This window comes from Panicum virgatum, chromosome 7N (assembly GCF_016808335.1).
Source record: "Panicum virgatum strain AP13 chromosome 7N, P.virgatum_v5, whole genome shotgun sequence".
NCBI lineage: Eukaryota > Viridiplantae > Streptophyta > Magnoliopsida > Poales > Poaceae > Panicum > Panicum virgatum.
The window spans coordinates 758,841-782,107 of NC_053151.1; the positions used below are offsets into that span (position 1 = coordinate 758,841).

The 23,267-nt window shown below is 41.1% G+C and overlaps 2 protein-coding genes, 1 long non-coding RNA gene and 1 other non-coding gene across 7 annotated transcripts; all 4 read right to left on the reverse strand.

The window, feature by feature from the left end:
• Positions 1-1,000: 1,000 nt before the first annotated feature.
• Positions 1,001-17,303, reverse strand: LOC120682917 (probable RNA-dependent RNA polymerase 3). Its single transcript, XM_039964933.1, has 15 exons — positions 16,798-17,303; positions 15,401-15,926; positions 15,006-15,138; positions 14,175-14,255; positions 13,150-13,242; positions 10,269-10,394; positions 7,274-7,544; positions 6,888-7,113; positions 4,772-4,997; positions 3,229-3,374; positions 2,366-2,525; positions 2,009-2,147; positions 1,737-1,906; positions 1,320-1,644; positions 1,001-1,234 (listed from the first exon to the last, which is right to left on the reverse strand). Exons 1-15 carry the CDS (start codon positions 17,102-17,104, stop codon positions 1,020-1,022), a joined length of 3,144 nt encoding a protein of 1,047 aa, XP_039820867.1. The 5' UTR covers positions 17,105-17,303; the 3' UTR covers positions 1,001-1,019.
• Positions 9,327-14,152, reverse strand: LOC120681724 (probable RNA-dependent RNA polymerase 3). 4 transcript variants are annotated; one of them, XR_005678014.1, is made up of 6 exons: positions 13,595-14,152; positions 13,089-13,242; positions 10,460-10,561; positions 10,128-10,394; positions 9,961-10,031; positions 9,327-9,582 (listed from the first exon to the last, which is right to left on the reverse strand). XR_005678014.1 is itself a non-coding variant. In XM_039963346.1 (6 exons), the coding sequence occupies exons 2-6, from the start codon at positions 13,092-13,094 to the stop codon at positions 10,022-10,024; spliced, it is 288 nt and encodes a 95-aa protein (XP_039819280.1). In that variant the 5' UTR covers positions 13,095-13,242; positions 13,595-14,152; the 3' UTR covers positions 9,856-10,021. The 4 variants fall into 4 exon arrangements, 1 of the variants encoding a protein (XP_039819280.1); XM_039963346.1 differs by lacking the exon at positions 9,327-9,582 and having other exon boundaries at positions 9,856-10,031; positions 10,128-10,171; positions 10,269-10,394; XR_005678015.1 differs by lacking the exons at positions 9,327-9,582; positions 10,460-10,561; positions 13,089-13,242; positions 13,595-14,152 and adding an exon at positions 11,628-11,824 and having other exon boundaries at positions 9,856-10,031.
• Positions 17,304-19,260: 1,957 nt separating the features above from the next.
• LOC120684080 lies at positions 19,261-19,416 on the reverse strand. Its single transcript, XR_005679066.1, has one exon. It is a non-coding gene; the product is annotated as a 5.8S ribosomal RNA (ribosomal RNA).
• A 2,712-nt stretch (positions 19,417-22,128) lies between these two features.
• LOC120681750 lies at positions 22,129-23,006 on the reverse strand. The gene is made up of 2 exons (XR_005678055.1): positions 22,659-23,006; positions 22,129-22,581 (listed from the first exon to the last, which is right to left on the reverse strand). It is a non-coding gene; the product is annotated as an uncharacterized LOC120681750 (long non-coding RNA).
• Positions 23,007-23,267: the final 261 nt, after the last annotated feature.

Sequence of the window (23,267 nt, forward strand, 5' to 3'; positions counted from 1 at the left end):
TGGGTTTCCAATTGTTTCACGGAATTGATATTGTATATCGTCTGAAAGAAGACGCCACACTTTTTCAAAAAAAAAGTGTATTCATCTGTAACCTCACAAAATAAAAGCATAGTAACAAATAGTTGTCGTAACTGAGATGAAGTAGCCCAGCTAGCAGCCTCATCAAAAGCATTGTACCATTCTTGATCATTTCTCAATAAACCACGTGCATTGCAAGCTTGTTTAAAAGTTTCATACATTGTACCTTCATATGTTCTTACATCCTCAAAGCACTAAGCTCCCTTGACAGTCATAAGCAACATTCTAAGATAATACTTCTCACCAACACTCGGGTGGACATAGTATATGCGGCCAATTTTACCACCGAGACATCTAGGTTCCCAAGCACGTCTATCTTCCATCCATCGCCATTTTGAAGGGAATTCTAAATATGTTAGTGTTCTAACTTCTGGATATTGTTTATTCGCCTCAAACCATTGAGTCAACATTGTTCTTCTTAGGAATTCATTTGAAACAACTTCAACCATGTTCGTCTCTTCATTGTACACTATGTTATTTTCACCAGGCAAATGAACGGGGAGCCGTTCGACAGATGGGAAATGCCTATGTATGTCATAACCAAATACTCGCCAGCATGCATCTTGCTCACATATATATCGACAATCAAGATATTCTTGCACCTCATTCCTAGTTTGGGTCGTCTCATCAATTGCAACTTCTTCTCCCTTTTTTATGCGTTCAATATATGATTTACTACAATCTAGGCCCTTAGTAACATATTTGAAAAAATATTTAATAAAAATTCCTTTGTTGCACCACTCAACATTTATATGAGCTTGAAATTTCTTTAATAGGTATGGATTGTAAGGGACAACCCACCTATTATCCAAACGACATTGACCTTTTTGAACAAAGCGGCCGTTGTCAGGCCTTTTATAAACAGCAAAACCATTTTTATCAATAGTCATTTCCGACTGAAAAGATTTAGGAAACCCTTTTGAGCATTTTCCATTCTTCATTCAAGGAGATTTTGGGTTATCAGGCCCACAAGGACCATGAATCATATGTTCAGCAACAAGAGTATATAGCAGAGGATCTTCATTTGGGTCAGGAATTTCAGCACTAACAAAATTATCGATAAAAGCTGCTGTTGGAGTAGAAGTATCCTCAGAAACCCAGAAAATAATATGTGCATGAGGTAATCCACGTTTTTGGAACTCAACAGTGTGGAGGACTGCAAACACAGCACATAAATCTACGTAAATATTCTAGCTTATAGCAAAATGTAACAGGCTGAAATTTCTGCGTGTTTTATATACCTGCAACAACAGTCCCAAAAATATTCCCATTTCTAATGTCTTCCAACATTTCCTCTAGTTTCATGTTATATACCCGAACAATTATATCTGCCCTATCACTTGGTTTTTGCCCTGGTTCAAGAATTCCAAGAAACATTTCTGGCCAATTGGAGTTACATGTGAATGTGACAAAGAAGTCAGGTGGTCCGAATACTCTGCATATTGCTATGCAATAGTGGTAATTTTGAACCATGTATCTATGGCCACCGGTATGTGAAGCTGGAAGCACAGTGAGATCGAAGCGCTCCCTCGGGCTGTACTCAAACTCCTCGGCCTTGTACAGCATCTGCAGAATCCCGCAAGAAAAAAAAAAACCTGCCTGCTCTTAGGGCAGCCTTTGAACTTTAAATGTCTTCCATTCGGCAAAAGGATACTTACCCACTTGTACTCTTGGTAGAGTTCGTGGAAATTGATGTTCCTCTCCGCTTTGTCCTCCAGCTTACAAAGTTTAGAGCTCTCCCTCAAGTACTCCTGATAAAGAGATGTCCAACGGCGCTTGTAATCTTCAGATACTGCTACCTCGGTGAAGCATTGCAGGGGCACTATCTCTGATAATAATAAAAAAAAGAACAACGTAGAAAAAAGGAGAAAATTAGTTACCATCTCTGTTGTCAAGGGAAAGAGGGATATAAGACTTATCAGCCACTTACTGATTGAAGGATCAGCTTCAGACTCTTGTGATTTTACTTCATCATAGATTTTGCCCAGCACAGATGCCGAATGGTAGTCAGGATATCGTTCCATGAAGTGTGGGTACTGCTTGACCATCAGCTCTTCAGGAACAGTGATCTATTTTAAGCCAGATGGGCAAAAGAAGATTAAAAAAATCTTAAGGTTAAAAGTGTGACATAGGAAATATTTAAACATATTCAGACTTAATGTTCATCTGTTTCTTCTATGTGTTCCTGTATTATTTCATCTCCGCCAGACTCATACATCTCTCTCATTCTTCAGTCAAATAATTCTCACATCAAAACAAAACATATGAGCCGAGGATTGGAAATAACCTTGTTCCCTGACTTCGCTGCATCCAAAGCCAAATAGTAAATGTCAACCAAGTCAAGCATCTTCTTCTTTATTTCTTTCCGCTCACTCTTAGGAATGCCGCCTGTCAAGAGCCGATCCATATATGCCAGCCAACAATTTACAGCTGCACCCAGGACATAACTGAAGGGAATACATTAATTTAATTGCATGACTTCTACAGTGATGCTAACTAATGATTACCACTTCATTCTCATTAGCATGTGGTCCAAGGAGGTAAGGATCCACATGTCAGCAGGACATTGAGTTAAATTTCCCAAATGTCCTCAAATTTTTAGTGAAGGGAATTACCACAAAAAAAAGTAAGAAAAAACATGGTACACTCAAATATAAACCCAACATAAGCTTAGAGCACTTCACAGCAATTTGTGCATGATTTCCTCACCAAGATGAGAATAAAATTCGCACCCAATGTGTTAATCCTACCAAACCTCGCGGTCATCAACATTTTTTGACTAATACAGATATTATTCCTGTCCAGTGGATGGCTGGGGTTAAAAAAATCCCCTCGCCTGCCGCCACGCCAAAGCACAAAAGGAAGGTCCTGGCCCGCATTCACACGGGTAATGGTGCCCTGTGTAAGGATGGGGCAGGGGTTCAGGGGTTTTCTTGGCCTGCGTGAGAGGTCTTCTCTTATTCAATGATCGGTGGTTTCTTCCCCCAGCAGGCCAAGTTTTTTTTTTAAATCATGACTTCTTATTTCTTGCATATTATGATGCATGGTACTATTTTTAAGGTCAATACATTCTCCAGCCTTCTTAGCAGCAAATAAGCACATCAATGGAACTATAGGGATAAAGAGAAATCCAGCCTCGCTAGTTAGTACCTGGGTGTAAATCTAGCTCTCAAATATTCGCGGAATAACATGCATTCCAACTTGGATCCAAGATAATCCTGAGGCTTCTTCTGATCAGTCTTTCTCGGTGATATTCTTCGAACCCATGGTTTACGTGGTTTGAAGCACTCCAATAACTGAAAAGGTCAATTTGCAATTGAAGTGACAGTTCTTCTCAGAGGAAACAAAAAGGAAGAGCAGAATATTTTGTGCTGTTCTTCTACATCGGTGCTAAATGAGCACTATCAAATAATCCAAGAAAATACTCTACAGTTTTAGTCCAATTAAAACAATGGCAAACCCAACCAAAAAGTAGAAGAAAATGAAACATGAGTACTCCCCAACAAGGCTAACCCCAATCACTATTTGTAGTGTGTTAAAGTGACACAACATAAGATGCATATTTGGTTACAAAGTTAAATCATTATAGAAAATTCCTTTCTTAAAATAATCATTATACAAACGGTTAGAAAAGAATTAAAGGTTATACAAGCTAACTCCAAAATGATGTGATTCTTTCCAAAAGGAAACACCGATGTAGTGCCAAGCACACAAATATAACATGTTCCTTCAAACCTGAGTTTCAAAAAATGAAATTTCCCCATAACCTTAAGTTTAAGAAAAACTTGTTGAAGAAAACCACGCTCCTAAGAGTTGAATCTGTGGGCTGTGGCTATTGGTTTTGCCACGTCAGTGACCAAATTAGTTTCGGCAATATCGAGCCCCTCAATTTTTCCATATTGAGTTCATCCAGATAGCATTACAAAAATTCAAAACAACAATGAGTTTTTATGAACCAGCACTATTGTAACAAAACTAGAGAAAAATAATAAATAAAATAATTTCAGCAGAGAAAAAAATATAAATCCATCACAAACAAAATATCAGGATCGCAAGGCTCCTAACAATAAACCGGAGAAAACTCTCTTTGCGTTGGTGGGCCCCTTGTGTCTAAGAGATGTTTTCCTGAATCTTATATAAATACAATATCAGAATAAAGGGCGCAACAACCCTCTAAAACTCGGTAGCATTTAAAGTTGACTTTATATTTATATACCCGTGCAACATTTAGACAAAAATCTAGTGAACATCATTGTGATTTGGAAATCCATCATGAAATTGTGAATTGTTTGGTGAAAGGAAAATTAAGGAAAGTGACGTTGGCTTTGATTGTTACACTGAAGCATAGTGTCCAAGTCAAGGTTTCATTAGATTTTGCAAGGTCCTATGTGAGAGACTAATCACAACCATCAGTTATATGATTTTCTTTAATTGGTATCATATTAGGCTACTCATCAGGCATGCGGTTTCCAAAAGCACAGTAAAAAAATCAAGCCTAAAGTAAACTCTGCTGCAAAATAAACAATCAGTGGTAAATAGTACTGTGACTTCAATAACGAATAAGGAGAATCTTTCATGACCAAGGATCAGAATAAAATATAATATAGTAGAAAGCAATGTGCTCTGTGGTTTCTAATGACAAGCAAGGTAACTATGCATGAACAATTCAAATGTTAGAGAAAAAATAACCAACCAGTGGGTTTCTTGAGACCCAGTACATGTCGCCATCAAAATCGCTATTTGCCATTTCATCAGCCAAAGATCGTGGTCCACAAGTGGGGAAAAATATGGCATATTTGGAATTTCCCACGATATTCTCTAAACCATCAATATATGTTGCAGTCAATTCGTGTATATCGCCAAAAAGTAATCCAGGATGTTTATAGACAAGAACCTTTCCAGAAAGCTGGCCGTTGTCACTGTTTAATGAGACAATGATTAATAAAAAGAGGTCACAATTAGCCTTCAAGACTGAGTCAAAATGTTGGAAGGAAACTCAACTAAAGTTCATAAAAGTTACCCACATATTCTATGAAACACTTGGGATCAAGAAGCTCCAAATATTTATGAAAGACTAACAACAAAGCTGTTTAGTCCCAAGCAAGTTTGGGTAGGCTGTAAACCCATAATGAGACAAAAATAAAGGATAAAATGTAAAGAAGGTATTAGATATAGGCATATAGCAATAGTAGACGCCTAGAAGAACCATATGTTTTTATGTTACCATCATCCTATCACAACATAAGTCACACGAAATCATATTTTTTTTCTCTCGAACACACAGGAGAGCTGCGTATCTTTGTATTAAGAGAAGAAAGGGGTTGATCCAATTACAAAGAGCAGCACCTCACCTTGGACCAGAGTGAGGGCTGCAGAAAACCTAGTAGCACTATGCCACTATTACAAAAACATGGATTCTCTGGAAGCACAGAAATGCTTGCGTATTTGATGATTCTGCTCCCAACCTACAGTCTGCACTACAAGCCTTTAACGATGAATTACATCTATGGCAGGCTGCAGGTGCGAAGGGCCTTGCTGAACTCGGTGTTGGCCGAGGGCTTCAGTAATGTGCAGCCCTTTATGTTTGTTGGTCAGGCCCTTCGGTTTCTCTTTTTGTAATAGTTCGTGATGTTAACTTAGTTTTACCAATCCCATTCTGGTCCAAGGTGGTTTTGGTTTCCTGTAATTGGACTATTTCTTCTTCTTAATACAAAGATACGCAGCTCTCCTGCGTGTTCGAGAAAAAAAAACTATTACAAAAACAGGATGAAACCACACACGAAATCATATTTTGTTAACCAAGTTAGTTGCAGATGTTAGCCTGGTATAGCAAATCATCATGAGCCCATATTAAATAACTTCAGATCAATCTAATAAAAACATATTATATTTACAAAGCATCTGCTTCTCTTGTCAGATGTCATCCTCTCTTTTTTTTTTCTGGGAAAAGTCCAAATTACTTCCCTCAAGTATTGAAAAAACTCCGTATAACCTCCTAACAATTTTTTCAGTTTAAGTTACTCACATAGCTGTCCTTTTTATTTCTCCACGCACAAGTAGAGTTAGGACATCTAATAATATATTAACCCTTGGGGATATAATTGTATGAAACATTTTGACGAAAAATACATAATATATTTTTTAGCATAAGTTATCGTGTCCACTATCACCATACAAAATTTTAGCTTTAAACTCAACTTGTGCATGGAGAAACAAAAATGGCAAATATTATTAAGCGGTAAATTGGACCAATTGATATAGTTGTGGGAGTAAATTGAACCCACAAAATAGTTTATGGGGTTACTGGATCTTGGCCATTTCCTTTTTTTTCTCTTGAACAGATGCTATCCTCTTTCAAGTTTCAAGGCAGAGGAATATCACACCGCTAAAAATCAGGAATGTAAGAAAAATATCTAAAGCAAAATAGTGCATTGCTTATTGTTTGTGCATGTGTTGCATGGACCTACTAGGGAACTTGCTAATACAGAGAGCGTGTATGCACAGTACATACAACTCACCCTGATTCCCTATTCCTTAAGCCTTAAAATCTCCAAACTAGAAAATATATTCCAAAGTTAGTATCATAGTTCAATTTTGGGTCAAAAAAGTTAAGGATTTTTCACATTGTCATGTTCCTACTAAAACAAATTGTGAAACGTGCAAGCAGCTCCAAATAAAGTAAGAAAGGATTGTCACATAAAGATTTTATCTCTAGAATTCGAATGCCTAAACAAAATCAAGGGGGCATTAGAAAGATATGAATGGAGGACCACTCAATTCAAAGCATGTGGTGGATATTGCTGGCATACAGTATAACGCAAACTTGGTCCCGTTTCAAAGTCCCCGTCGGGTCTGTTGTGCCCATCAGATAATAGCATTCATCTATAGGGATCCTTCCTTGTTTGAGTCCTTTTCTTTCCTCCTTGGTCATTAGAGCTAGCTGGTATTGCAAATGCGCTTCATCTTCTGATTGAATTCCAGAAAGAATCATTCGTGCTGACATTGAATCATCCAGGTCCGCATGGTTAAATGCAACTGTAAAAAGGGACCATGTAAGTAGAAAGCAATAACCAAGGCCCAAGTATTACTAGTTAAATTATTCAGTGGCAGAATAGTTGGAACGTGACCATTTGACCAGACACTCAAACAGTATAACTTCTATCTTTGTAGTATAAGCACGTGGTTATGAATCTACCTTCCAGCGAATCTCTAGGTTTATGACGAGCTTTATTGACATCTTCCAGTGCCTTCCTTAGAAGCTCCACAAAATACTCTGTTGGAACCCGGCAATAGTTAAGTAGTGAAATTAAGAACCTTGATGTCAAGGCCCTTCTAGGCCGATTGCTGAAACGATGCAACAAAACAAACTGACGGTGAAATGTTAACCAAAAGGAAAGGACTCCAACAGCTATAGAAAACAATAAAGGTGAGTTTGCAGGGCATTTTGAATTTATTTCAAATTTGGACTCGATATAAGTATATCATAATACCAAACAATACCAAATGTACAAACAAATAACAATAAAGGAAAAAAAACTATAAAGGTGAGTTTGCAAGAGGGCATTTTGCATTTTAGTTCAATTTTGGACTCAGATATAAGTATATCATAATACAAAACAAGTAACAAGATAAGGAAAATGAATCGCAAGAAAATGGATGTATAAGTTACGCGGGTTACCTTGTAGTAATTATTTTCAAATAGTTAAATGACTTATCGCCAAATGAATTTTCATCACCGTATATTGTTAGAGGAGTCAAGGGCTTATTGGGCCTTAGCCCATTAGGGTTTATTAGTCGCTTGCTTAGGGGTAAGTAAACCTCTCTATATAAGGAGAGGAGATATATCAATCTAATCAAGCAAGAGATTAGAAGGAAATACCTTCTCTCTTGCCGGCCGTGGGCGAAGCCCCACGGCCGGCGTTCCCAGCGCCCCCAACCCTAGCAGCCGCTCTCTCGCCCTCGCAGCCCTCCCATCTCGTGAACAGTACCCGCGGGTACTGTAGCGCCGCCGCTTCCCTCAACACTCCTCTCGATCCCATCAACGTTCATAACAATCTGGTATCAGCTATGCCAGGCGACGACAAGTCTGAGCCACCGCCGCCGCCGCCAACCATGGAGGGTCTGGCCGCCCAGATGACCAAGCTGCTGAGCAGCATGAGCGACATGGAGACGCGCATGGAGGCACGCATCACCTCTATGGAGTCGCGCCTTCAACCGCCGCCGACGTCGAACCCTGCGACGTCCATGCCCTATGGGATGCCAGGGTACGGATCTACAACCCTGGCGAGTTCTTCATCGACGGCCGCCGCCACACTGTCCACGGCACCCCCAACGTCTTCGCCGACCCTGCCGATCACCAAGGATCTGTGCGCCGACATAAGGGTTACAATAGTCTAGATACAAGCCGCTCTCCAGGAGATGATACAACTTGAGCAAAAGAGAGATGCGGTCGTGCACCTACAAGCGGCAACGCGCAAGTTCTTGGCGCAACGGCTCGTCCGCGTGATGCGCAAGGAGCAACAGGACCAAGCGGCTTCATTCATCCAGGCGGCAGTGCGGCTGCAGGCTGCAGCACGCCGTCTCCTGGCGCGGAGACGGCTACAGGAGCTGCGCCGGAAGATGTACGAGGCAGCCTTGATGGCGGTCGACCTTGGCAAAGGGGAGCGCATCCTCGCCCCGTCAGACGGCCACCAGCAATCACGCCGATGTTCCGCTGTCTTCAAGCGTGCGCTGGGTAGCGAACTCCAATTCTACATCAGTGATAGGGGATGCGCTTTCCTCCTTGTCATCGGCGGAGGCACATCGCCTAGCGCCATCACGTTCTGTCACCGGCCGCCACGAGGACGTCTCCGCGGGTCGCTATTGCGACTAATTTCCGGTGGTGATACCTGTCCTCCCATCTCGTTCCGATTGTCTCCATGGGATCCAGGCGGCTACTTACGTGCAGGTCCAACACAAGGAGGGTGTCCGCCGTATCTTCAAGAGTCAAAAATAAAGAATTGCAGTTTATTTAAAATAAGCCGAGATGTAAAAGGCTTGTTCTTAGGTTTTCGGTTTGCATCTAGTGGAGTCATCGTTAGCGTCATTGTTAGGTTACAGCTCGAGGACGAGCTGCATGTCTAAGTGGGGTGTAGTGTTAGAGGAGTCAAGGGCTTATTGGGCCTTAGCCCATTAGGGTTTATTAGTCGCTTGCTTACGGGTCAAGTAAACCTCTCTATATAAGGAGAGGAGATATATCAATCTAATCAAGCAAGAGATTAGAAGGAAATACCTTCTCTCTTGCCGGCCGTGGGAGAAGCCCCGCGGCCGGCGTTCCCAGCGCCCCCAACCCTAGCCGCCGCTCTCTCGCCCTCGCAGCCCTCCCATCTCGCGAACAGTACCCGCGGGTACTGTAGCACCGCGGGTACTGTAGCGCCGCCGCCACTTCCCTCAGCACTCTCTCCTCTCGATCCCATCAGGGTTCATAACATATATTTTTATCATTGATGGTCTTATATGAATTGTCTAAGGGGGAGGCTGTATAGGTGAGCAAAGGAAAATTGAGAAAATTGGCAGTAACACAGAAGTATGCTAGAAAACTGAAAATTATTTTAGTTGGGATATTTAATTTCCAAATATGGTCAATAACAAGTTGCCATGATATATTATAGAGACAGAAGCATTGCATTCTTCAAGTTACTAACAGATATGAAAAATAGGCTTTACGTACAAGCAAGATTTAAGATAAAAGGTAATGTCCAGAGCAACTAATCATGATGAATTCACTTAACAACAACAAGCCTACTAAATTAGAGTTCAGAGCAACTAATCAAGATGAATTCACTAAACAACAAGAAGCCTACTAAATTAGAGTTCAAGTCATGCAAAGTGACAAACACATACCCTTTTATCAACTAGAAGGGTTCCCTTCACAGCATATCATTATGGAACATATGGAACTGCATTAGAAGAGGCTAGAATACAAAAAGAAGTACGGGTTGATTAGATAAGCCAAAGAGCATTTGAGAAATAATAGAGCAGACTATAGTATCATATAGTCCAGGGAATACATGTTCAGAGGTGAGATATTGGTATCCCTTTGAATCCACAGCGTCTTGTGCAAGGCATAAAAGATAAAACATTAAGCAAAGAGTATTTAAGGAATTATAATGGTTAACTGAAAAGACTAGTGTCAGCTACAGGTCACATGCCTTAAGGAAGTTTCCCTTGAAGATGCTGGTGGGGCATTCTCTAGCTAAATCTACTGATATTAAGCCAGTCCCGTCAGTATGAATCAAACTTTCCCCATCTTGAACAGCGATTTCTCCAGATTCATACTGAAACATTCAACCAAATATAAATGGCATCCAGTATCTGGCAAAAACATGAGAAGAATATTTACCCTGCAAGGTTCGTCGTCGATTATTTGAACATGAACTTCTGATAAGTTCACGTCCAATTTGATAGTTTTGGATAATACCAAACCAAACATGCAATATGCCCTCTAGAACGATAAGTAAAATTTTACTCAAAAGAATGGGACAGTTCGGTGGTAGTTGCAGCCTTAAACTAGAACAAAAGGAGGCACATGATAGTAACAAGGTCACAACTCACGAGAAGGTACCGCATTGTAATGGATGTGAAACAAGCAAAATAAGACTAAGCTACATGATGAAGGTGCCAGCTGATTGGGTTTGTGTCTTACTGGTCAGGATTCCAAGAAAGCTGCTGGAAGGGATCAAGGTGATGATGGATCTCTTGTAAGCTGATGGTCCAACAACCAGACCCCAGGGTGAGGGCGCTGCTAGCACAGGGCAACGATCAGACTGACACGGACAAGCTTGAGAGAGTGACTAGGAGGTGGAGGTGGCCGTCATGATGGAGGCTGGATCCCACATGGCAAACATTGAGGGAAATCTGCTTTTGTAATCCTTTTGTTGTGGATGCTTGAGACTTTTGAACTCAGTTCTGCTTTATGCTCAGGAACCTGGGTATTCCTACTTAGGTGGTCTAGCTTGTATCAGGTTAGATCTACCTTAGGCTCTCCCCTTTTTCTCTTTCTGGGTGTATGCCAAACTCTCAGAATTTCCATTCTAAGTAATGGAAATGGGGGTTGCCTTGTGTCGAAAAAAATGATGAGGGTGCCAGGTGTCAAGGTCCTACGACATTCTCTACCCTCCTAACAGGGGGAAAAAGATTTGGTTTGGTTTGCACATGAGACTACACATTAGAGAAATATGGAAACAGAAAAGGTCATCAATGTGCACAAATTTTATAAGAATCACCAAGTCTAATCAAACTTTGTGTTCTCATAACATATCACCTCTCAGATTGAACCCACATGTCATTGTGATAGGGGTGTCAAATTCTGAAAGGCTCACGAATTGAGACCCAAATTCTGAAATCTCTCCCTATGGATATAGCAAAAGTAGCAGATTTAATATCATGCTTCAACTTTATGTAAAAAAATCAAGTACCAACAAGGCATCGGCTATAAATTGGAATAGATGCCTAAAGGTATTCATTGATTACTTAAATACCATGCAATAAAAGTACATAAGATGGTTGACCTTGATACATATTTCGCCACAGTAGGAGCATTGTGTATGTGCATAAAGAGTCTGCGGGGCTGCTCAATTGTGTGGCCAGAGAGATGGTATGGGTGATCCCTTTCCCACCCAGACTCCATCCGAACAAAATAGCACCTAACAGAAGAGCTGCACTTTTTGTTCTTCTCTTTCTTCTTTTCCTCTTTTAGCTTCTCCTCCTTCCCTCCATCTTTGTGAACTGGTAAAATGGCAGATCAGCTCAGTCAAGACAAACCATAAGTCAACATGTGGGTACGTAACATGAGACGCCCCTTTTAGAAGATGGGAAAATGCTTAGCGCTCACGTACACAAAGCAGTCAATGCTAGCAAACTAGTGCATTGTCATCTTGTTATCTAACAGCCAAGAGTTTATCCAAAACTAAGGACCATCACCGAGAAATACTTATTCCTTGAAAACAGTACAATATCTTTTTAAAATAAAACTTGTAATTCTATTTCCTTACTATCCTGCACACGAAAATGGATAGGCTACACAGGCTAAGCCACACTTTAATCTTGTTTCAGTTAAGGTCAGGTGAGAAACACATCAAAACACCTAGGTCAGGTGAGAATTCCAAAGAAGATGAGGATAATGTATACTCCCTCTGATCCCAAATTTAAGTCCATTAGGACAACGACACAGTCTTCAATATTGTACTTTGACCAACAAATGTCTATAAGAATATATTATTTTAAATAGAAACAGATACGGCGTACATGTTATGAAAGTATGTTCCATAATGAATCTACTAATATTATCCTCATGTTATAAATCTATACATTTTAGCAACTAATAGTCAAAGCTAAGAAAGTTTGACTGAGGACAAAGCCAAATGGACTTATAATCAGGATCAGAGGGAGTATATCAGAAGGCTGCAATTTAGGTGACATGATCGAAGTCATAGAAAAAGAACCTCGCCATGAGAAGAATGGATGTTACATGATATGATTTTGTTTACCATTAGTAGCTTAGTGCATATAGCTATATTGAATCCTCTGTGTTCCTAGGTCTTTATTAGCAGATCAAAATATAACTCCTGGCAAGGCTCCAGTATAGACTAAACGGAAGAGCTATAACAGACTCAAGGTTGACTAGTTTCTACATGCTGACAGGATTTATAATCCCTAGTTCCCCACCAGCATAAACCATCTAACATGATATCTAGATATTCCCAACAAATGTAATCAGTGAACAGTGGTCTAGACAAGTTTTAAATGCAATAGTTCTAGCTAATTTTTCCCTCAAGCAGTGTGTTTCTGGAATAGCTCATTTAGCAAAGCTGTGAATTGACTTCACTGTGCACGCAATTGTGGAGATTAAAACTATCAGTAGCAATTGATCTTTGCCTTGTAAATTGATCTATAGTTCTATACCAGTATTGCAGTACAAGAAAAACAAAACTAACTGAAATAGTGATATCGACGCAAGCCCAAAAGGATACCATCATTAGCGAGCTGGCTGTAAAATGTGCAGTAGATACCGAACTTGTCGATTTTATTTACAAGATCAGGTATATCTGCAAACTTCACAAGAAGAACATTGTCGTCACCAACAATTTTCTGCAGATGAGTCCTTGTATTCTCCACATATGGACCCTGAATCCAATAAAATAATGTAAATTATAAGCAGATTTGGATACATCTCCTCAATGCATTGTAGAAAACATGAAAGAAAACCTAAAGAAGAAAAATGATATTGCCAGTTGTATCTGATTGCAATAACCAAGGATTAAGCCTTTTCCAAACAGTACGCAGAGAAAGTGCACTTGACATTATGACATTTTTCAACAGAAATGTTAGATCAGGAGTATACCACAATATTCAGACATCAGACAAGATAGGATACACAAATGTAACCCCTCCAATGTTCCTTACAGTGCACTATTGGGATGAGCAAAGAGATGTTATGACAGTAGAAATTTATCTCACTAACTCAAATCACACATACGTCAATATTGTGTACAGCTCCATAGGGAGATATGGATGCAGTTTCAAGCCAGGTTTCCCTTTTGTGAAAGGTGTATGGTGTATTGTTCAAGAAAAAAAATTAGAAAAATAACCTGCAGAAAATCATTATCAAATTCATGAGCTGCATGACAAGCCAAAAAGAAAAGGCATACATGACAAGCACATGAATAGACCATGATAAACTACTACTCTTTTTTGGTGTCAACGATGCTACAATGAAATTTTCTGTGTGCCTGCAAAGTTAGATGTATGAAGTCGATGATATTTAGGCATTTTTTTTAGAAGTACAACATGTATTGGATAGAGAAACAGGATTGCTAACAGGGCTGCAGGTCAGGTATGCATTAAAAAGGGCACGCGCAGTGCTGAAAGCTATGATACAAGATGCGGCCAGGGGAAGGGAAATTTTTGCAGTCTTAACCTTGCTTAGGGAAGGCATGCATAGAAGCCAAAAGAAATCTACAAACTGAGGATAGGAGGGAAAAACTGAAATACATTCAGGATAAAGGACTTCCACAGGGAAGCATTAGTAGAAAAGAATAAGAAACTCACAAACCTTAAAAGATATAAGCTATGGTATCATCCCGTTTCTCGACATTACAGTGGTACAGTCTTGTCTTGTTCGGGTCCCAATCAAGATTCTGCAGTACCAGTTGAAAAAGTTTCTTGAGTTATCTGCTAGTATGTTAAGGGAATAACAAACTAACAGCAAGTATAAGAAATATACTGAATTTATCCAAATGATGACTAGACTAGCTTTCTTTGCTAGGCATCAATGCTAACACTGCATGAGTCTTTAAAGAATTCTTGGAGACTTACAAACTGCCATACTACCTTCGAGTTTGGCGCTACTAATATTGCAAAAACGTTATTGATTCTACTCAAAATAAATAAACAATTACTGAATTCTTTTGTTAGCCATGAATGCCAAAAAACGTGATGTAAACTTTCTAGAAGATACTAAGGTAGCATTTTTTTTAATTAATAGGCAGAAATTTTTTTTCTCAAACCCGCAGGATTAATAGGCAGAAATAGTGTGGCATGATCGTACAAACTGCCATATTAATGTTTTCTTGTATACTGGAATTTAATTTAATTTAATTAATTAATTACAAAAAAATAAAAGAACTTTTGTTTTCATTTAAAAATATTGGATAACTATGCAAAAAATGTGCATGCAACAGTTTCTTGTTGAAAACAGGTCCAGCATGGCTGCATATGTCAATCCATTTACAGATAATTAAGATCGCGGCACTTGAGCATCTCTAAGAAATTGAAAAAATGGATATGTATGTGTACAGTTGCAGCAATCAACTAGCATGATTGAAAATATCAACTAGCATGATCGAAAATAATGATTAATGCAACAATAAGTTCAAGTGTGATGTGACCTTTCTTCTATCTGAAGCTAGTACATAGTTCTTTCCAAATTTGTTCCAGATTTCTGATTCGAAGCAATCCATGGGCAGTGACTTCAAATATCTTATATAATTTACATCCTCTAGTACTTCTTCTATCTTCTTGCTATAAGAGTAAGGAGGCAACATTGATTAGAGACAAACACAGATAGTAAAATAATAGAGTAAAAGGTGACACCGTTAAGAAACGGATACTCTGTAAAAAAAAGTAAGTTATGGTAGCAATTATGCTCAATTGGTCTTTTGGGGGTCCATTACTCCATTAGATAACGGATTAGTCATAGGACCCTTTTTTCCTGAAGTTAAAACCAGTAAGCTATTTGTTCTAATATGCAGGTGAGGAAAAACATAAATCCAATAAGACTTACTCTGCTAGGTACACGCGTATGAGGAAAAATCGATCAAACTCTAACTCCCCCAGTGCAAACATTTGAGGGCTTGCTATTGCCCTCAAAGAATTCCAAGAGGCAACAGAAGGTGGTGTCCTGATCCCTATCCTTCCTGATAGGCCATCCATTTGCTGAATACGCGTTGTAATATCCCAAACAGGGCTTGGGGTGAGAACCCGGGAAGGACTATCAGGCATCTGATACTCAATACACCCAGCCCCCATTCCTCCAGGATTTGCTATTGGAGAAGCCACTGCTGAAAAAGGGTACTGATTCTGCAAGCAAGGAGAGTTCGAACCCGGTGGGCTCTCAACCTCCATTTCGACTATTTCTGGAACAGTACAAGCATTTGTCCTGGCGGGGCTCTGGCGGACAGAGCTCATAGGCACGATCCTTGCCTGGTTCGAAAGACCAAAGGCCATCACACCATCAGGGCTCTGAACCTCCATTTGGATGTCATCTTGGTAGAATGGTCCTGATATGGAATCCTCCGTTTGATAAATGGCTTCATGGTTAGGAAGAAGATAAGCAATATGATGCAAAATGTGCCGTTAAGCAACAAGAGCAAACGCGACCAAAATTATGTCTCAAAATCAGATACTATCATATGAATGTAACATAGTTTGAAAAATATGAGTAAAATAGTTTGATTAAGACTTTTTTTATTACTGAACTTCCATACTCAACAGAACTCAAGATAATCAATCGTGAAATGAGAAGGATTGAGCCTGACCAAAAAATAAACTATCAACCTCCAGTTGAATTAATTTAACTAATTATCTTTTATTCTAACAAAAATAATTAACCTTTAACCAAATAAGCTATGCCAATGAAAAGATTGGTAGTTTTGGGGGTAGTTATGAAATTCTCTCCTTCACGTCAGATTTGAATAACAAAAAAAAAGATTTTTTTTCAAGAAAGTGAACTTAAGGTAATTTGTTACTTATAGCATTATATTTCCTTTACCTAAAAGAAAGAACTAAACCTATAAAAAAGAAAAGTACGATTTTTTCCGAATCCATTCTATCCAACGAACTCAGATACTGAAAGGTTAGGTATATGAAGAAATGCAATTTCTACAAGTGATCGAACATCAGAATAATGTAGGCTATCAGATATTCCGAAAGGGAACTCGAAGATTATGGGAACATAGAAAAAAATTGAGACTTTCCCAAACTAGTGGAGACATGTCGAAAACATTGTGAAGTTATCTGGGGAAAATGCAGAGAAAACTAGCAACGGGATTTGTCTAAAATTAGAAGTGTATGTCCAGAGAAATTCGAAAATAGAAGGAAAACGAAACCGTCCAACAAACGCAGTGGGGAAAACAAAACACCGGCAGTGTCGAGGGAGGGAGAATGGAATTAGAAAAGCACCCTGCGGGGAGGCGCGGAAGGGGCCGGAGCTGCACGCGGCGCTCTCGGCGGTGGGGACCCCCTCGGCGTTGCGCTGCATGGCCTCCTGCTTGGCGAGCCACTTGATGAAGGCGGACAGGTTCCGCACCCGGGCGCCGGTCTCCGCGACCTTCCGGAGCACCCTGGCCGCCGCGGCGTCGCCGAGCTCCGCGAGCTGGCCGCGCGCCCACTGGTCGGCGGACTGGTCCAGCTGCGCCTCGAAGCGCGTGAGCTCCGCCGACACCGACGCGGCCGCCGGGAGCGGCGGGGGACCCGGCGAGGGCTGCATTCCGAGCCGGGGCGGGCCGGGAGGGTTTAGGGTTTAGGGTAGGGCGGCCGGCTTTCGCGGCGGGGGCTGGCCGTGTCGCGGCAGAGCGGGAGACGGAGGAGGAGCGAGGTGGCTCGCGAGGGAAGCCTCCTGTTGTCGGGGAGCGGCTGCGGGCGCGGCGCGGCGTGGCTTCTTTGGTCAAGCGCGGCGGGCGCGGCGCGGCGTGGCTTCTTTGGTCAAGCGCGACGGGCGCGGCGCGACCGCGCGAGGAGGCGTACAAGTACAAGTGCGCGCGACACGGCAGAGGCGCAGAGCAGAGCCGAGCTGCAGGGAGGCCGCGTGGCGGGAGGTAGGCCATCTCCGACCATTCCTCCTCTCCAACTCCCTTCTTCGCCCGCGAGCTCAACTGCCGTCGAGGGGAGGGGGTGAACAGCGCCACCGCACATCGAGGGGGAGAAGAGGCCGCACCGGCAGGCTAGCTCCAACGGTGCCCCCCATCCCTCCCCCCACCCCATATCCGGGGAGCCATAGGGGGAAATCCGATCCAACGGTTCCTCTATAGCTCCTTATATATGGGGGGAGTTGAAACTCACCTCACATATAGAGTGAGTTCCAACTCCCCCTAATATTTTTAATCACACCGTTTTTTCGCGATATTAATCTCGTTTGAGCTTCATAACATGATGATAATACGTATTATGATAGTACAAATACTGTATGATTTTTTTAAATTCAAAAATATTAAATAAATAGTTAGTTAATGAGTGATAGTATATAGGGGGAATAGATATTGGGGAATGGTTGGAGAGAAGGAGTTATAGGGGGAGAAATCTTTTGGAGGGAGGTAGTAAAATATAGTAAATAATACGTTTGGGGGGAGTTGGATGGGGGGAATGGTTGGAGAAAAACTGAGGGGAAGCCGCATACGGAGAACGGTTGGAGAAGGGAGGGGGAGCAAGTTCACCCTGAATCGAGGGGGGAGCTATACGGGGATCCCCTTGGAGATGGCCATTCGAAGCTTGCCCCTGGGTAGGCCAGGGAGGGAGGGAGACCTAGTAGTGTACACTGGGACTTGCTATTTTTTTTACTCGTCTCAGAATAATTGCACATCTTAAATTTGAAAATTGTCCCATAAAAAATTACTACTTTGATCTCACTACTATAAAAGATAAGTGTATCCGGAGTTTTTCAAAAAAGACAAGATAGTATCCAGATTTCTCACAAAAAATAAGAAGTATTTTTATAATTTTACACTATATATTGGTTTGCAGTACTATATTACTCCCTGATACTGGATTACTCTACCCAGTAAAAAAAGCCAATCTTTTCGGAAAAGGTAAAAATGCCAACAATTATTGCTCAATTTTCAAATGGAATCTTTTCACATTTAAAATATTAAACATAGACTAATCATAAAACTAATTACAGAACTCGTCTGTAGACTACGAGATGAATTTATAAAAGCTAATTAATCCGTTATTAGTACATGTTACTGTAGCAATTTATTGTCTAATCGCGGACAGACTCAAAAGATTCAACTCGCAATTTACCGGCAATATGTGAAAATTGATTTTTTTCGCCTATATTTAACTAGGTGTATGCCAATGCGTTGCTATGGAAAAAACTTTATTTTCTTATAAATGTACACATCAACGATCGAGATAACTATATCTGCTCAAACATAATTTTACATGCAATAAATAAATTATTGATCAAAGATGAAATAGAAGTGCTCTAACATAATCACATATCGATGATCAAAGATGAAATGGAGACAAAGTGTACGAGCAAACAAGATGGCTACTCATACCAATAGGATCCTCTACATGATTTACACGCTGTAGAAAACAAATAAGAAAATATTTTAAAACTTACCGTTCCAATTAGACAAGTGAAAGTCATCATCAACCAAATAACTATCTGCCCGCTCAATGTTGTTGGCCCCGACACGGCACGATTATTTTTTTAATTTTCAAATAATATATATATATATATATTAGTGGTATCTATATCTACCACAAACACAAGTGAAAGTCGGCTGGAGTGTCAGTTTAGATGTAGAATTTGAGCGTAGTGTTAGTATGCCAGCAGCCCCAACTTCAACCCACCACGCCACGAGACACGGGGAGTGAAACACCACGTCCGTACTTAAGTATGGGTTAGGAGTGTCTTTGGCGTAACGCCCAGACAGGTGTGCCCTCAGCCAAAAGGCCTCAGACACAATTTGTGTTCAAAAACTTGATGGTTCACGGGATTCTGCAATTCATACTAGGTATCGCATTTTATTATGTTCTTCATCGATGCGAGAGCCGATATATCTATCGCCGGAAATCGTGTGCTATTAAGATATCAACATTGCGAGAGGCATAATCGGCAAGCTGGACATGACCCAAAGTAAAACATTATCAGTGTTCCCCTTGATGTCTTCGACGCCCGCCGTGCGTTCTTTGGCGGTACAACGGCGAGCATCCGATGCGCGACGGGACGGGTCAGGGCATGCGGCAGTGGCCAATGGCCAGTGGTTGACCACGCATGGCGGTGGAGAACTGTGCTTTTGATTTGACTGGAGGTGACACCAGGAGGGCAGGACGCGGTGACGTGTTGGTCAGTGGGAACGAACGGGTGTGTGTGGGGGGCGGGCGTGAAGGTGGGCCCTCTCTCTTCCTATAGCTGATCGGCTATTTCCGTAGGGGTCGGTCGGTCTGCTCGTTCTTTCCTGGAATCAGCCGCTCATTTTTCGTGGGGTCGACTCGTTCCTGTAGAGGGAAGCTCAGCCTGAGGCCCGAAAGACTATTCTGGTTTATTATTCTTTTTCTTTAAGTTGAAAATTAGCTGATAAATTGTAGCAAATCCCTGAGATCCCCAATTAGTGTAGATGTTTCTGTACGCTCTCTTATACATAGCTACCTGGGAAAAATATTCATTTCTAAAACCAGGATCCAATATAAATCATCAAATTCACGGTACTTATGCAGTATTCACTGGGTCTTAGAGAACTTACACAAAACCCCTGGAGTCTGGATGTCTGAGACCATAGATCTGATCTAGCTACCATACCCTTGTGGCTTAGCGTGTTGGCACAATAGTGTCTAGTAGCAAGCTCATATGGTGCTCCTATATGATGTCTGATACCCCAGACATAATCTAGCGATGATGTCCTTACGGCTTAGCGCGTTCGCCCCCTGTGAACAATCATAAATCTTATGAGGCCGTTGTACTTAGCTTGTAACATGAAAACACAACTATATCATGTTGTAAGCTTGCTTAACTTGAGAGATTCCAATATCTAGCCGGGGGGAGAGGGGTAAACAGGTGCCCCTGTGAACAATCATAAATTTTATGAGGCCGTTGTGCTTAGCTTGTAACATGAAAAAACAACTATATCGTGTTGTAAGCTTGCTTAACTTGAGAGATGTTCTTAGCGATGATTTAACTTGAGAGATGTTCTTAGCGTTGATTTAGCTTGAGAGATGTTCTTAGCGTTGATTTATCATTCCAACTGTATCGTGTTGTAAGCTTGCTTAACTTGAGAGATGTTTTTAGCGTTGATTTATCATTCTAATATGGTATTGTTTGTCTAATTTGTAAAAAGTCCGCTGGCAGAGGCCCTGGTCTTGCCTGCTCTCTTCCTCTTGTTCAATAGGGTGCGCGCCACTCAGCTGCTGCAGGAAAGGAGCTGCATCCATCTTTTGACCATGTTTGGTTACTTTCCATAGAATTACTGTAGTAATTTTGACCACTAATTTGGAGTATCAAATGAAGTCTAATTACAAAACCATCTCCACAACCCCCCGTGTAAATCGCGAGACGAATCTAATGAGACCTTTGACCGCGCGATTAGATGATGGTTACTGTAGCATCACTGTAGTAAATCATCAATTAATTACCGTCATTAGATTCGTCTCGAAAAGTTACACTCATCCCTGAAAAAGTTTTGCAAATAGACTTCATTTAGTACTCCATGCATACGAGATTCTCTTCTCGAAAAACGTGCGCAAAAAATTTGCAAAGTAACCAAGGGCGCGTTTAGTTGCAAAACCAAAAATTTTTGGTTGTCACATCATCCCTTTGACCAGATGTCGGGAGGATTTTTCGGACACTAATTAAAAAACTAATTTCAGAACTCACTTGGAAACCGCGAGACGAATCTTTTGAGGCCTTTGACCGCATCATTAGCACATGTTGGTTACTGTAGCACTTATGGCTAATCATACACTAATTAGGCTTAAAAGATTCGTCTCGTCATGTACATCCAAACTGTGTAATTAGTTTTGTTATTTAATTATATTTAGTGCTTCATACATGTGTTTAAAGGGAAGTTGAAAATTTTTAGAACTAAACGGGCCCAAACACAGCCTTTGACTGGCCAGACCGGCACTTCGCTGCTTCCCCCTGCCTGCAGCTGCAGCAGCAAACTTTAATTTCGTAGGGTCTCCGTCTTCACATCATAAAAAAGTGGAGGACGGGGAATGAATAAATGCATGCGCGAGAGTTGACTGTTGACATGCCATATGGAGGAGAGGTGTTGCCGTCCTCGACAGCAGTCGGAGGCTGCATTCAGTTGCCTGCTACCAGGACAGTAAAAGCAAGCCACCAATCGACAAACACAGCAAGCTGGCACGGAGACACATCAATACTTTCTTCGCATAAAGAAGTACCATGAACAGTCAGCAAGTCCATGCTCTGTCTTAATTGGCACTAGACCGAGAAATGAGAGGGTGCATGCAGTTTTGGTGATCACACTTGACTTCTTTAGTTCTTTTTCACTTGTTCGACTTGAATTGACTGGGCCTGTGGTGGGCGTGACAGATCACATCGTGGTCTCAACGTGGTGGGTTAATGACGGCACGTCCCATTGCGTGCCGACCTCACACTAAATGCATCCTCTAGCCGTGGCGTGCTGCGCGCTGGTGCCCAGGCTGTGCGCGTGGGTCCGGTCAAGAAAAATAGCGATGACAAATTGTACAAGCAGGCATCTGATTACATGGCATGCAAATTGTTCAGTTAATGATCAATATTTGGACAATTGAACATTAGATGACAAATTGACGAACATTTGAACATTTAAGGTTTATTAAGTTAATGATCAATATTTCTAGCAACAGGATATCTCATCAGTTAAAATTACTAAGGTACATCATGAAATTCAGACAGACTTTCTACAAGCAAACATGTAAAGATCTGTTGAGTGTACCGAAAAACATAATGGTAGAAATACAGGGATCAATAAAATATACAATTCAATGGTCCTCTCCTACAGTTCCATTGCCGCTGTGTGATTGTCCCCAAATGGAGATGCCACTTAGTTGAGATGGCTCGTTATTCACCCCTAATGCTACTCGTGGAAAGATATGGAGAAGCAAGACTACCAGTTTACGCTCCCTTGAGGTTCACATTTTTGTCTGCTCTTTTAATGTGTTGCGCTACTTCCTGCGTTGCTGCTTGCAGCACAGCCCAGATGGATACTAGGATCTTCACATTTGGTCCGGGTCGCTGGCCTGCTTTGTAGGTATCAGTCACAATAGAGTCCCTTCTATCACCTTGAAATTTTAAAAGCAAATTTAAAACAAGTTACCCCTGGCCTGTTGTAGGCTGCTTGGAAGAGACGGGTGCCTGGGCGACGAGGTGGCTTCGAGGGAGCTGTGATGGGTAGGTGTCGAGACGACGATGCGCCAGTCTGGGCTGCAGTAGGTGCTCCTGCTTGAGAGAAGAGAGGTAAGAGTAGAGTCTGATGGCAATTGCTTGCTGTTTAAGTATAGATAATACCTTACAATCTTAGCTAAAGAAATAATTCTCAAACTGTAGAAATTATGGAAACTGAAAGTTTGCAAACTAATTCTAGGACAGCTAAGTCCTAGTGACCATCTAAGTCCTTTATTTTTGCTAGTGTTGCACACCTATGTGAGTAATAGATATTGCCGAAGGCCTGCAATAACTCCCCGCTCCAAACACAAGCTGAATAGGATCCTTATGCCATGATAACAATGGGCCGCATTACACCCAGTAAGACCAACAACATGACATTAAAAAACCCAAACCAGCTTCGTCGTAATAAATCTGGTTGTGGAGTTCAAGATAATCTATATCATATTCCATGCTAACGAAGCAGCTATAATGTAATGCTACATGCTTATTCTTGAGTAATTCTACTCAAAATTTTTACCCTAATCCAAACACCCCCTAG

Excerpts from the sequence above, each read along its gene's own strand:
- LOC120682917 (XM_039964933.1), bottom strand. The coding sequence starts at position 17,104 with ATGCAGCCCTCGCCGGGTCCCCCGCCGCTCCCGGCGGCCGCGTCGGTG. Across the intron at positions 15,139-15,400 it reads ATACGCGTGTACCTAGCAGA|CAAGAAGATAGAAGAAGTAC; the intron begins GTAAGTCTTATT and ends TTACTCTTATAG. Across the intron at positions 7,114-7,273 it reads ACCTAGAGATTCGCTGGAAG|TTGCATTTAACCATGCGGAC; the intron begins GTAGATTCATAA and ends CCCTTTTTACAG.
- LOC120681724 (XM_039963346.1), bottom strand. Across the intron at positions 10,395-10,459 it reads TCGACGACGAACCTTGCAGG|TATGAATCTGGAGAAATCGC; the intron begins GTAAATATTCTT and ends TGAATGTTTCAG. Across the intron at positions 10,172-10,268 it reads TCAAGGGAAACTTCCTTAAG|ACGCTGTGGATTCAAAGGGA; the intron begins GCATGTGACCTG and ends GCCTTGCACAAG.